This window comes from Tamandua tetradactyla, chromosome 12 (assembly GCF_023851605.1).
Source record: "Tamandua tetradactyla isolate mTamTet1 chromosome 12, mTamTet1.pri, whole genome shotgun sequence".
NCBI classification, from domain to species: domain Eukaryota; kingdom Metazoa; phylum Chordata; class Mammalia; order Pilosa; family Myrmecophagidae; genus Tamandua; species Tamandua tetradactyla.
This window is the reverse complement of record NC_135338.1, coordinates 22967994-22983325: the sequence shown is the minus strand read 5'-3', so window position 1 is coordinate 22983325 and position 15332 is coordinate 22967994. Positions and strand designations below refer to the sequence as shown.

Here is a 15332-nt window from a genome sequence, read left to right as displayed (position 1 = left end):
CTTGAGACCTCCAGCTTCGTTTTTTTCCTCAAGATACTTTTAATGATTCGGGGCACCCTGCCCTTCTAGATAAATTTGCTTATTGGTTTTTCTATTTCTGAAAAATAAGTTGTTGGGATTTTGATTGGTATTGCATTGAATCTGTAAAATAATTTAGGTAGAATTGACATCTTAACTATATTTAGTCTTTCAATCCATGAACGCGGTATGCCCTTCCATCTATTTAGGTCTTCTGTGATTTCTTTTAACAGTTTTTTGTAGTTTTCTTTGTATAGGTCTTTTGTCTCTTTAGTTAAATTTATTCCTAGGTATTTTATTCTTTTAGTTGCAATTGTAAATGGAATTTGTTTCTTGATTTCCCCCTCAGCTTGTTCATTGCTATTGTATAGAAACACTACAGATTTTTGAATGCTGATCTTGTAACCTGCTACTTTGCCATACTCATTTATTAGCTCTAGTAGTTTTGCTGTGGATTTTTCAGGGTTTTTGACGTATAGTATCATATCGTCTGCAAACAGTGATAGTTTTACTTCTTCCTTTCCAATTTTGATGCCTTGTATTTCTTTTTCTTGTCTAATTGCTCTGGCTAGAACCTCCAACACGATGTTGAATAATAGTGGTGATAATGGACATCCTTGTCTTGTTCCTGATCTTAGGGGGAAAGTTTTCAATTTTTCTCCATTGAGGATGATATTAGCTGTGGGTTTTTCATATATTCCCCCTATCATTTTAAGGAAGGTTCCTTGTATTCCTATCCTTTGAAGTGTTTTCAACAGGAAAGGATGTTGAATCTTGTCAAATGCCTTCTCTGCATCAACTGAGATGATCATGTGATTTTTCTGCTTTGATTTGTTGATATGTTATGATGTATTACATTAATTGATTTTCTTATGTTGAACCATCCTTGCATACCTGGGATGAATCCTACTTGGTCATGATATATAAGTCTTTTAATGTGTTGCTGGATTCGATTTGCTAGAATTTTGTTGAGGATTTTTGCATCTATATTCATTAGAGAGACTGGTCTGTAGTTTTCTTTTTTTGTAATATCTTTGCCTGGTTTTGGTATGAGGTTGATGTTGGCTTCATAGAATGAATTACATAGCTTTCCCTCCACTTCGATTTTTTTGAAGAGTTTGAGCAGAGTTGGTACTAATTCTTTCTGGAATGTTTGGTAGAATTCACATGAGAAGCCGTCTGGTCCTGGACTTTTCTTTTTGGGAAGCTTTTGAATGACTGATTCAATTTCTTTAATTGTGATTGGTTTGTTGAGGTCATCTATTTCTTCTTGAGTCAAAGTTGGTTGTTCATGCCTTTCTAGGAACTTGTCCATTTCATCTACATTGTTGTATTTATTAGCGTAAAGTTGTTCATAGTATCCTGTTATTACCTCCTTTATTTCTGTGAGGTCAGTGGTTATGTCTCCCCTTCCATTTCTGATCTTATTTATTTGCGTCCTCTCTCTTCTTCTTTTTGTCAATTTTGCTAAGGGCCCATCAATCTTATTGATTTTCTCATAGAACCAACTTCTGGTCTTATTGATTTTCTCTATTGTTTTCTTGTTCTCTATTTCATTTACTTCTGCTCTAATCTTTGTTATTTCTTTCCTTTTGCTTGCTTTGAGGTTAGTTTGCTGTTCTTTCTCCAGTTCTTCCAAGTGGACAGTTAATTCCCGAATTTTTGCCCTTTTTTCTTTTCTGATATAGGCATTTAGGGCAATAAATTTCCCTCTTAGCACGGCCTTTGCTGCATCCCATAGGTTTTGATATGTTGTGTTTTCATTTTCATTCGCCTCGAGATATTTACTAATTTCTCTTGTAATTTCTTCCTTGACCCACTGGTTGTTTAAGAGTGTGTTGTTGAGCCTCCACGTATTTGTGAATTTTCTGGCACTTTGCCTATTATTGATTTCCAACTTCATTACTTTATGATCCGAGAAAGTGTTGTGTATGATTTCAATCTTTTTAAATTTGTTGAGACTTGCTTTGTGACCCAGCATATGGTCTGTCTTTGAGAATGATCCATGAGCACTTGAGAAAAACGTGTATCCTGCTGTTGTGGGGTCTAATGTCCTATAAATGTCTGTTAAGTCTAGCTCATTTATTGTCATATTCAAATTCTCTGTTTCTTTATTGATCCTCTGTCTAGATGTTCTGTTCATTGATGAGAGTGGGGAATTGAAGTCTCCAACTATTATGGTAGATGCGTCTATTTCCCTTTTCAGTAATTGCAGTGTATTCCTCACTGTATTTTGGGGCATTCTGATTCGGTGCATAAATATTTACGATTGTTATGTCTTCTTGTTTAATTTTTCCTTTTATTAGTATTTAGTATCCTTCTTTGTCTCTTTTAACTGTTTTACATTTGAAGTCTAATTTGTTGGATATTAGTATAGCTACTCCTGCTCTTTTCTGGTTGTTATTTGCATGAAATATCTTTCCCCAACCTTTCACTTTCGACCTATGTTTATCTTTGGGTCTAAGATGTGTTTTCTGTAGACAGCATATAGAAGGATCCTGTTTTTTAATCCATTCCGCCAGTCTATGTCTTTTGATTGGGGAATTCAGTCCATTAACATTTAGTGTTATTACTGTTTGGGTAATACTTTCCTCTACCATTTTGCCTTTTGTATTATATATATCACATCTGATTTTCCTTCTTTCTACACTCTTCTCCATACCTCTCTCTTCTGTCTTTTCATATCTGACTCTAGTGCTCCCTTTAGTATTTCTTGCAGAGCTGGTCTCTTGGTCACAAATTCTCTCAGTGACTTTTTGTCTGAAAATGTTTTAATTTCTCCCTCATTTTTGAAGGGCAATTTTGCTGGATATAGAAGTCTTGGTTGGCAGTTTTTCTCTTTTAGTAATTTGAATATATCATCCCACTGTCTTCTAGCTTCCACGGTTTCTGCTGAGAAATCTACACATAGTCTTACTGGGTTTCCCTTGTATGTGATGGATTGTTTTTCTCTTGCTGCTTTCAAGATCCTCTCTTTCTCTTTGACCTCTGACATTCTAACTAGTAAGTGTCTTGGAGAATGCCTATTTGGATCTATTCTCTTTGGGGTGCGCTGCACTTCTTGGATCTGTAATTTTAGGTCTTTCATAAGAGTTGGGAAATTTTCAGTGATAATTTCTTCCATTAGTTTTTCTCCTCCTTTTCCCTTCTCTTCTCCTTCTGGGACACCCACAACACGTATATTTGTGTGCTTCATATTATCATTCAATTCCCTGAGCCCCTGCTCAAATTTTTCCATTCTTTTCCCTATAGTTTCTGTTTCTTTTTGGATTTCAGATGTTCCATCCTTCAGTTCACTAATTCTAACCTCTGTCTCTTGAAATCTACCATTGTAGGTTTCCATTGTTTTTTTTCATCTCTTTTACTGTGTCTTTCATTCCCATAAGTTCTGTGATTTGTTTTTTCAGACTTTCCATTTCTTCTTTTTGTTCATTCCTTGCCTTCTTCATGTCCTCCCTCAATTTACTGATTTGGTTTTTGAAGAGGTTTTCCATTTCTGTTCGTATATTCAGAATTAGTTGTCTCAGCTCCTGTATCTCATTTGAGCTATTGGTTTGTTCCTTTGACTGGGCCATATCTTCAATTTTCCTGGTGTGATTTGTTAATTTTTGCTGGCGTCTGGGCATTTAATCAGATTTCCCTGAGTGTGGGACCCAGCAGGTTGAAAGACTTTCCTGTGAAGTCTCTAGGCTCTGTTTTTCTTATCCTACCCAGTACGTGGTGCTTGTCTGTCTGCGGGTCCCACCAGCAAAAGATGTTGTGGCTCCTTTAACTTTGAAAGACTCTTGCTGCTGGGTGTGTGGTGGAGACAGAGGAAAGGTTGTAGGTTGGTTTTAATGGCTTCAAATTGTGAAGTCCTGGGATCTGAATTCCTTGAGAGAGGGATTCCACCTGAGTTGCGTTTCACCCCTCCCACGGGGAAGGTTCAGGTGGTAGAGAGCCCTGAAAGCAGCCTGTTTCTGCGTTCGGGGCAGTTGCAACCTGTGTAATCCCAGCGCTGAGCCCAGAGGCAACCAAGCCTCTGTAGAAACAGCCGCAGAAGGCTCTGTTTCACCCCCTTTCCTCTTTTTCAGTTAGCCCAATAGGCGACTTCCACCTTGATCCGTTTCGCCTGAGCTGAGGGCCTATTTTTAGTAGTCAGAAGTTGTTCATTAATGCCACTATTGGTGTTAGGTTGGACTCGGTCACTACTACTGTTGGAGACTCTTTCCTTTCCCTCTGGGAAGTCGCCTGTGGGGAAGGGCCGCTGGCCGCCACGGCTTGGGGAACCGCTGATCTGAGGCTCCCAGCTGGCCCGGGAAGCCGCGTGTGGGAGGGGCGCCGGTCACCGCCCGCCATGGCTTGGGGAACCACTGATCCGAGGCTCCCAGCTGGCCCGGGAAGCCGCGTGTGTGGGAGGGGCTCCGGTCACCGGCCACCGCGGCTTGGGGAACCGCTGATCCGAGGCTCGCAGCTGGCCCAGGAAGCCGCGCGTTGGGGAGGGGCACCGGCCGCCGTAGCTTGGGGAATTGCTGATCCAGAGCTCCCAGCCGGCCCGGGAAGCCGCCTGTGAGGGAGGGGCACCGGCCGCCAGCCGCCGCGGCTTGGGGAACTCGCCTCTCCGAGTCTCTCAGCCAGACCGGGAAGGAGGGAGGGAGGGGTGCCTGCCGCCAGCCGCCGCGGCCCTGGGAAGTGCGCACCGCTCGGGGACCTCACCGCAGCGGAGTCTCGTAGCCGGACCAGCCGTTCCAGACTGGGGTACACTGTGTGTCCGGTCTCTGTCGTGGCTCCAGGAGCTGTTCTGTACTTTTTCTAGTTATTTAGTAGTTGTTCTGGAGGAGGAACTAAGATGCGTGCACCTTATTAAGCCGCCATCTTCTCCGGAAAAAATGTTCTTTCTTAATAAATGAAAGCATTGCAAACAGAACACTTCTTATTTAGTTCGAAAATAAGTGATTTCTAAGAGTTTTTTCAAGTTGCTTTCATATTTGGTCATCAAACATTTCCTTTAGAATATAACTATCATGATAAAACTTCACTCAGCACTTTAATTTAGAATTTGTGACAAATTCTTCTTCACTGTCACAGTCTTCTTCATTGATATTACAAGTTAGTAATACAAAAAAGTTGGGATGAATATTTTAAAAACTTTTTATTCATTCTCTCTTCACTACCACTTCTTAAAGCATCTTCTACTCTTAAGCAGTAATGGTAATGGAAAGCCATTCTAATAAACTTATGAAAGCAAATTCCTTGTAGATGGCCACTAATATTTTAGTTGTTTCATTTGAGATTGTGTGTGCATGTGTGTGTGTATATATATTTTAAGATTATTAAACAGGATTTCTTTAGGAAGTCTATGATATGTTCATAGGATTCCACTTTGAATTAAGGGTATAATTATGCTGTAGTATAGAGTGAATCGAACTTTCTCAGTGCATGAGGTAGATCTTCAGTGTTAGGTTGCAAACTTTGGGAAGTTATATAAAAAGGGGATAATAATTGACCTACTTCATATAATTTCATGAGAACTAAATACAGCAAACTATGTAAAGTGCTTAAAAGCATATCTGACATATAGTACAAATGCTCTGTAAATGCTAGCTGTGATTGTTAAGAAAACATTCTCCCTCCAGAAATCCACCTGGTTTGGTTTCTTTTTTTTTTTTTAGGTCTCTGTTCAAATGTCACATTATCAGTGAATTCTTTGGTAGTCCTTATCCCTTTTTCTCCTGCTTGATTTTTATCCATGGCTCTTATTATAATTTGACATAATAATATGTATTTACTGTCTGTTTCTGTTCCCCACCTCCATCATCCTTAACTGGAATGCAAGTTCAATAAAGAAAGGCATTTCACCTGCTTTGTTCACTGTGCTGTTCTCAGAATCTAGCAGAGTATCTAGAATCTAACAGAGGTTTAATAAATATTTGTTAAAAGAATGATAATTCCTACTTAGAATCCAAAAAAACAGTAGGAGTCAGTTTACATAACTATCTCCCATAATTTATTTCCCAAAGATTGGGACCATGCCTTATTTTTCTATGTATCATAGCACCTAGCACTTCACATAATGATGTGTGAATAAACAAACAAACAAGTGAGTGCTACCTATGTCTGGAACTTTTTCCTAATCCCCTAACAGCTGTTTCAGATTTCTTTTCATGCTATGGCCACCAAGGAGCTTTCCCTCATTGCCTCTCTAATAATGACTGTGAAAGCAAAGTCTCAGAGTGTTGTCTTAGACTGGTATTCAGTGCTTGGATTCATTTGGCCTCATTAATTTTGACATTTCACCCTTCTAAGTTCAGCATCAGGAAGATGAAGGAAATGTCCTATTTGTTCTAAAAAAGAAAATAACCAGAATGACTTTTAATGTGATCCCTGTGAAGCTGCATACCAGGCATGGGATAGAAACAGCAACAAATAAATACGAAAAGGCTGGAGGGTAGAGAAGGGGGATTGTTAAAATACACCAGAACAGGTTTTATCCTTGAATGAAGACCAATTTAGTCAGAGGTCTGGGTGCTCAGTGAAACAAGGAAAGGATTGATGTATTTACTGAGAAATGACACTACTATTGATACCCTTCTTAACTTAAAGGGCCCAATTCTGGAACCAAGCCAGTAGTGCACCTAAGCTCCTCAGGCCCTCACTCTATATTCAAAGACTGCTTACTAAAGGATAGAGAAAGTGGGAAAAACAGAAGGAAAAAGAATAACGGCAGAGGGACATTTTCTACCTCCAAATAATGAGCATGGAACTTTCTGGATTTTACTGCATAAACATTTTTTTTTCTTCTTTTTCCCACAAGTATAATTCCAGCAGAGGAATTCGTCTACCTTGAGGATGCAAATATTGGCAATGTTAAAAGAAATATTTTTTCTTCTCCCATGTTATAAAGATTTGTTTTTACATCACCCAAAAAGACTAGCTTGAAGTATAAATTTAACATCAACTTTTCTTTTCTAAAACTTTTCCTCAGGCTAAGGGAGAAACTCCTTAGTGGATTTCACTGTACCTGGCATTTAACTTCTTTAGGACACTTATCTAACTGTAATACTTATTTGTTAGATGTGTATTTATTGACTACCAGTTGGATAATCCCTGACAGAATCAGGCACATATTATGTTTTCTTAATTTATCTTTGTATTTTTAGTGTCCTGTAATGTGTTTAGCATTTTGTAGGAATTCAATAACTTAGTGAAGAAAGTTACCACTCCTTATTGTTGATTATTCATTTTATAGGGCACACAACTTTTTTTTTAACCTCTATCCCTCTCAATGAATCTAAATTTTGATACAAAGCAAACTAGATATGTAAACATCTAATCCGGGAGATTTTTAAAGGCTTGTTTGACTCTTACGTCACCCCTACCCTAATCTCCACAATTTTGGAAGACAATGTGGATAAATAACATTAATAGGATGGAGATAGGACTTATTCCTTTAACTGCCAAAGCTTCTGTGATAAAAACTATAATTGTGAATTATCTAAGAGATATACTGTCACATTAGTGATGTCTGCCATGGTAACTGGGACACTGGTGCTAAAATCTCATGAATGAACTCAATCTTAATCTAGAAACCTGAGGTGTAATACTAACTACCTAACCAACTGCCGATCTTCACACATGAAGCCGCTTCCATAAAGCTAATCTAGACCCCTTCTCAAAGGATAAACCAGAAAATGTAGTCTACTCTGACCGTGTGAACCCTATGTCTCTTTAAGTTTAATTCTTCATCTCTTCATATTTCGGAAGCAAAAAATTCAGGATGACCTTGGACACTATAAATCTTGTTGAGAGATTAATTTATGCTTTGGGTCTCCTACAATAATAGCAGGGGCTTTATGATTTGCCTTGGTATCAAAAACAACCCTGAGAGGTCTAAAGCATAGTTAATTCAGAGTGGAAAAATATTTAAGTAATAATCAAGTAGAGAAACAGCATTTAAATTTCTGAGAAAATCTTCAAAATGATTCAGAAAATTAAAATTAAAGGATTTTCAAAGAAAGAGAAAAATTACACATAAAATGCTACTGCTATATTTATTACAGAATATGCAGAAAATTGCTGCCTGGACTACCAAACAGAGAGGAGTTAGAGCTTTTGACTTGACAGAGAAAATTCAAATTTTATTATTCCCACAATAGTCTAAAAAGATACTGCTAACTATACTATAAAGTTTGCTTGGTATAAAAATGCCATGCTGCATTATGGATAAAAAGTTGTAAAAATGTTCATACCCTTTGATGTAAATACTTCCAAATTTAGAAACCTAGTTTTAAGGAAATAATATGACAATTTTACGCACACACTAGCATTATTTATAAGAATACAAAATTGGAATTGACCTAACTGTCTAATATTAGGAGCATGGTCAAGTAAGCAATAGCCTAACCATACAATGGATTTGTAGTCGCTAAAAGACATTTATAACGATTTTTTAGTGATTTAGGAAAATGGCTGTATTGTCATATTAAGTGAAAAGTAATTCAGATTATATGTTATGATCAACTATTACAAAATGTTTACTACATAAATGGCTGGAAGGAATATGTCAGAATTTGAACAATAGTTGCCACTAAGTAATGGGATGGGAACTATTTTTTCCTTGCTTGTTTCCATATTTTCCAATGAGCATTAATTATTTAAGCAATCGAGGAAAAAAGAGAAAAAAAGTTTGTGATATAGTAAAGGATAAGTGAAAAAGTAAATAAAATTAATATCCTTTTCTTCAACCAAGTTGTGTTTTAAAATGAAGGAACATAGTAAACTATTAACTTTGTTTCTCTCTATTAGATCTGAACAGCAGTCTAGAAAAAAGTTCATGAAATTTCTTGTTTTGTTTATTTAATCCCTAACTCTTACAATTGTTCCCAATGTTTATTTAATCCCTAATTCTTATACTTTAACATTAACTCATAATTAATTCATGCTTATACTTGGTCAATGAATTTTTCCCCTTCATTTATATGCATGTGTGTCAAGCAAGGGTGCCTTAAAAAATCAATTTGAATCCAATTAATTAATTTTCTTAGAAGGTAGAAATAGGATTTAACTTCTTATCCAGTGATTCTAGATAAACATCTGCATTAATTGTCCTCATTTTTAATTTGTTTCTCCTTTTTCCCTCATTTATAACATAAAAAAGGGACCAGGAAATACAGTAATTAAATAGCCAAAGGGTTTAAATGATTCACTGCAAAGAAAATCTTTTCAAACTGATTGGACTGATATAAACAAAATTCAATATTTACTGGGCACTTACAAATGCTAATAATTGTGTCCAAAGTGCTTATATAATCTACTGAAGGAGACAGAAGTAAGCAAAAGTGTTTTGGAGGTAGACAAAATGGACACTTAGCTCAGTTAAGGGTTCAGAGATGATTTTTTGGAGGAGATGGTATCTGAGTAGAGTAAGCTGCAATGCTCTCTTCCCTCATTCCCTATTCTCATATTGTGATGGTTTGAAGCTGTATGTACTCCAGAAACGATCATGTTCTTAAGTTAATCTATTCCTCTAAGTGTAGACCTATTGTTGGTGGGACCTTTTGATTAGATTATTTCAGTTGAGGTGTGCCCCAGGTGGGTCTTGATCCTCTAACTGGAATTCTATATGAAAGATGAAATTCAGAGAAGCATACAGAGAAGCTGAGAAAAGGCAGAGGAGCTGAGTGAAAAGGACACACAGAAAACAGAAAGAAACCACAGAAACAGAGAGGAAGCCACTGAAACTAGAAGCTAGAAGCAATGAAATCAAGGAGACAAAGGACAGACCAGCAGATGTTGCTCCCTGTACCCTGAGGATTGCCACATGCCTTGATTTGGACAGTTCATGGCCTCAGAACTATAAACTTTAAAGTTAAAAAAGAAACCTATTGTAAAAACCAACCCATTTCTGGTATATTGTATTTCAGCAACTTAAGCAAAAACATACATACATTTAATAAATCTCTTATGTATTAATAGTAAATGAAGGGGCGGTACAACACTGGCTCAGAGGCAGAATTCTTGCCTACCATGCCAGAGACCTGGGTTTGATTCCCGGATCCTGCCCATGCCAAAAAATAAATGAAGGCAAATTCCATGTTCACCCAGATCTTATGATGAGAAATTTCCAGTTATGACCAGTGCTTTGTCTGTGTGTTTTCATAACTCCTTGAGCTTAATCTTATAGTAGCATTACTCATACCACAGAGTAATTGTATATTCCCCCACCAGATTGGGAGCTCCTTGAAAGCAGAGAATATTTTGCTCATCATGGAATCTCCAGCACCTAATACAGTGCCTGAAACATAGGTAGGTTCAATAAATGATGATTATTATTTTAAAAATATTTTCATTGAGAAATATCCATAGTCCAACCATATTATATGATCAATGGCTCACAATATCATCACACAGTTGCGTATTCTTCACCATGATAATTCTTAGAACATTTGCAACACTACAGAAAAAGAAATAAAAAGAAAAAAAAGAGTGCATACAGCCCATACTCCTTACCCCTCCCTCTCACTGACCCATGGTATTTCAATCTACCCAATTTTTACCCTTTATCTCCCCCTATTATTTATTTTTTATCCTTTTTTATTTTATTTTTTAATTTTTATTTATTTACTTTTTCCATTTCTGATCTTATTTATATGCATCCTTTCTCTTCTTCTTTTTGTCAATTTTGCTAAGGGCCCATCAATCATTGATTGTCTCACAGAACCAGTTTCTGATTTTGTTGATTTTATCAATTGTTTTCTTGTTCTCTATTTCATTTATTTCTGCTCTAATCTTCATTATTTCTTTCCTTTTGCTTGCTTTGGGGTTAGCTTGCTGTCTTTCTCTACTTCTTCCAAGTGGACAGTTAATTCCTCGATTTTTGCCCTTTCTTCTTTTTTGATATAGGCATTTAGGGCAATAAATTTCCCTCTTAGCACTGCCTTTGCTGCGTCCCGTAAGTTTTGATATGTTGTGTTTTCATTTTCATTTGCCTCGAGATATTTACTGATATCTCTTGTAATTTCTTCCTTGACACACTGGTTGTTTAAGAGTGTGTTGTTGAGCCTCCACATATTTGTGAATTTTCTGACACTCTGCCTATTATTGATTTCCAACTTCATTCCTTTCTGATCTGAGAAAGCTTTTTTTTTTTAATTAAAAAAATTAACTAACACAACATTTAGAAATCATTCCATTCTACATATGCAATCAGTGATTCTTAATATCATCACATAGATTGAGAAAGTGTTTTGCATTACTTCAATCTTTTTAAATTTATTGAGACTTGCTTTGTGATGCAGCATATGGTCTATCCTTGAGAATGATCCATGAGCACTTGAGAAAAAGGTGTATCCTGCTGTTGTGGGGTGTAATGTTCTACAAATGTCTGTTAAGTCTAGCTCATTTATTGTATTATTCAAATTCTCTGTTTCTTTATTGATACTCTGTCTAGATGTTCTGTCCATTGATGAAAGTGTGGAATTGAAGTCTCCAACTATTATGGCAGATGTCTATTTCTCTTTTCACTGTTTTCAGTGTTTGCCGCATATATTTTGGAGCATTCTGGCTTGGCACATAAATATTTATGATTGTTATGTCTTCTTGTTGAATTGTTCCTTTTATTAATACATAGTGTCCTTCTTTGTCTCTTTTAATTGTCACAATTTACATTTGAAGTCTAATTTGCTGGATATTAGTATAGCTACTCCTGCTCTTTTCTGATTGTTATTTGCATGAAATATCTTTTCCCAACCTTTCACTTTCAACCTATGTTTATCCTTGGGTCTGAGATGTGTTTCCTGTAGACAACATATAGATAGGTCCAGTTTTTTAATCCATTCTGCCAGTCTATGTCTTTTGATTGGGGGGGTTAATCCATTAACATTTAGTGTTATTACTGTGTGGGTAGTACTTTCTTCTACCATTTTGCCTTTTGGATTTTATATTTCATATCTAATTTTTCTTCTTTTTACCTTTACTGATAGTCTTCCTTTCTACACTCTTCTCCACATCTATCTCTCCTGTCTTTATCCTTCTTTTATTTACTTATCTTTAATCCTTTTTTTTTAAACTCACTTGCCCATTTCGTGGATAAAAGGAGCATCAGACACAAGGTTTCTGTTCTTAACTAACTCTCATAGTTCACTCATTAATATCAGTTCATAGTACTGAGACCATACAGTATTTGTCCTTTTGTTTCTGGCTAACTACACTCAGCATAATGTCCTCAAGGTTCATCCACCTTGTTACATGTTTCATGAGTTTATTCCGCCTTACAGCTGTCTAGTATTCCATCATTAGTATATACCACAGCTTGTTTAGCCACTCGTCCATTGATGTACATTTGGGCTATTTCTATTTCTTGGCAATCATAAATAATGCTGCTATAACACTGGTGTGCAAAAGTCTGTTTATGTCCTCACCTTTAGTTCCTCTGACTATCTATCCAGTGATGGGATTACTGGATCATATGGCAATTCCATACTTAGCTTCCTGAGGAACTGTAAAACTGCTTTCCAGAGCGGATGTACCAATTTATAGTCCCACCAACAGTGGATAAGTATGCCTCTTTCTCTATATCCTCTCTAGCACTTGTTGTTTTCTGTGTTTTTTTGATAATGGCCATTGTAGTGAGTATGAAATGAAGATTATTATTTTTACTGGTTTGAAAGGATTTATGTCCCCTAGAAAAGCCATGTTGTAATCCCTATTCAATACTGTATGTCTGAAACTGTAATCAGATCATCTCCCTGGAGATGTGATTTAATCAAGAGTGGTTGTTAAGCTGGATTAGGTGATGACATGTCTCCACCTATTTGGGTGGGTCTTGATAAGTTTTTGAGGTCCTATAAAAGAGGAAACATTTTGGAGAATGAAAGAGATTCAGAGAGAGCAGAGAATGACATAGCCATGAGAAGCAGAGTCCACCAGCCACCGACCTTTGGAGATGAAGAAGGGAAATGACTCCTGGGGAGCTTCATGAAACAGGAAGCCAGGAGAAGAAGCTAGCAGATGATGCCGTGTCCGCCATGTGCCCTTCTAGATGAGAGAGAACCCTGACTGTGTTCACCATGTGCCTTTCCAGATGAGAGAGAAACTGTGACTGTGTTCACCACATGCCTTCTCACTTGAGAGAAAAACCCTGAACTTCATCGACCTTCTCGAACCAAGGTATCTTTCCCTGGATGCCTTTGATTGGACATTTCTATAGACTTGTTGTAATTGGGACATTTTCTTGGTCTTGGAACTGTAAACTAGCATCTGATTAAATTCCCCTTTTTAAAAGCCATTCTGTTTCTGATATATTGCATTCCGGCAACTAGCAAACTAGAACATTATTTTTAAATATTTACTAGTAGTCTTTATTCTACTTACACAACTCATCATTTTTTATCTTTTTTCACTCTATATTCAAAATTCCAGAAATTTTTATAAGATGAAATCTTATATCATACATATGTATTTAGTTGCCTAAAATTGTGAGTGAAGATATTAAAATCAGAAGGGTAAACACCTAGTGTAGGTTTTATTAACAGTCCTATAGGGTTAGTTAGCAAATGCTTTTTGATGTTGATGATGACGATAACTGATGATGATGTCAGTGGGGTTTAGTTCATCTTGGATTTTTTGTTAAAAGGTATTATCAGATATAGACAATAATATAGGCTTTAGGTTAAGTGACGCACAGTCATTTTAATTAAAAAACCCAATAATCAGTAACAGCATTATAACAAGACTCACAAGTCATGGAAATTAAGGATTCTTTCCAACTGAAAGTGACAACCTCATTCAAGAATCACTAGTTAATTTAGCTTACTTTGTTTTTGCCTCCTTTAATAAAGAAGGGTCATCCGTAGCCAAATATACTCTTTTCTTGTCCACTTGCATTCTGCGTGTGAGAAGCTGAAAATGTTCTTCAACATGCACCATGTACTCCTCAATGGGATGGAAGGCTGCTTCTGTTCCCACTTTGTCTGTGCGTCTGACATGGACTCTGGGGAGCAGAGGGAGAAACTCAGATATTACTGATAAAGTTCTGGGTGCTTTATGGGCACTCAAATTTATATCCCTACTCATTGAAGGTTATGGGATTTTTCTTACCAATTTTTCTTTCATTTTCACCACTTGGGAAAACAAAACAAATATATATATTTTTAAACTCAAATACATATACTCTAAAGATATTTGAAAGACATGTTGAACAATATGAAGGGAATTAGAAAGTAAGTGAAACCTTTGAAAAATGTTTTCTTATGGAGAAAGTAATTGATGTATCAGGAATAATAGAAGATTCCAGGGTTATAATCCCTACCAAGAGGTGAAATACTCACTAGGCCTTCCAGAACAAAATAATAGAACTTTTAAGATTTTTGAGAGCAGGATGATACTAGGATTCACAGCTGTTATTTCAGAACATAGAAAGATATTGTTTTCAACAGCTTGATGACAGGTTTTGTTTTTCTTCAATTTACCCTGTAGTCACTGTAACTGCCAGCTTGTAGAATTTGAAGTTGTCTAAGGAAACCAAAGACTGCATGGATTCTTCCTGTGGCACAGTGAAGGCAGGCAAACCATATATGAATTTTTAAGTACATGAAGCCATTCCAGCCCTTTTGTTATACGCATAATGACTTTCCTTTTCCTCTACCAAATGCAAGCTTATATTGATCTCATCTGTCCTATTTTAAAAAGGCCCTGAAATTGTAAAAATGGGAACATGGATTTGCATTCTTGTAGTGAAAAAGGCATTGACTTCCACAGTATTCTTCACCATTTTAATGTTTCCAAAGTAATTACAATGGGAGTAAGAATAATAACAGTCTTGGTTTGTTTTCATAAATTAAAAGACTCTCCTTAAATATGGCCACTCCCTCAAAATTGCTAAACTACTATTTAAAGTGGAAAGGAAAGGTAGATTCGCTAAAGGCTCGCAGCATATGGGCACCTCCTACCATGAAATTCTTTTACAACCTCAATGTAGGCACTGGAACAACAGGCAGAGGTCAGGCTAAAGACCAACCTTTTTTTTTTTTTTTAAATTATGAATCTGGAGTGAGGGTTTGACTTCACCATTCTGTCATCCTCATGGCTATTTTTACTTTTACATTCTAGACTACAGTGCAAACAAATGCGGATATGATCATATGAACACCTACTATCATATTTTCCTCCCCACATGCTTCCTAATCACTGCTTCTCTCAGGAAATTAGAATTGTTCAGTGTGCCTCACAGAGATGAAATGAGGCAGAAAGAACCATTCCACTGAATTTCACTTAAAGTTTCATGAGAAGAAACACTACCTAATACTCTGATTTTACCACATAATTTCTTCAACTCT

The 15332-nt window shown here is 36.7% G+C and overlaps 1 protein-coding gene across 7 annotated transcripts in view; it reads right to left on the bottom strand.

Annotated features, from left to right (window-relative positions):
• FUT8 (fucosyltransferase 8) overlaps window positions 1-15332 on the bottom strand; it is a 330921-nt gene that overhangs the window by 12542 nt on the left and 303047 nt on the right. For all 7 annotated transcript variants that reach the window (XM_077122732.1, XM_077122728.1, XM_077122731.1 and 4 more), the window contains one exon: window positions 13811-13987. In XM_077122732.1, coding sequence (XP_076978847.1) covers window positions 13811-13987 — 177 coding nt within the window. The remainder of the gene's footprint in view (window positions 1-13810; window positions 13988-15332) is intronic.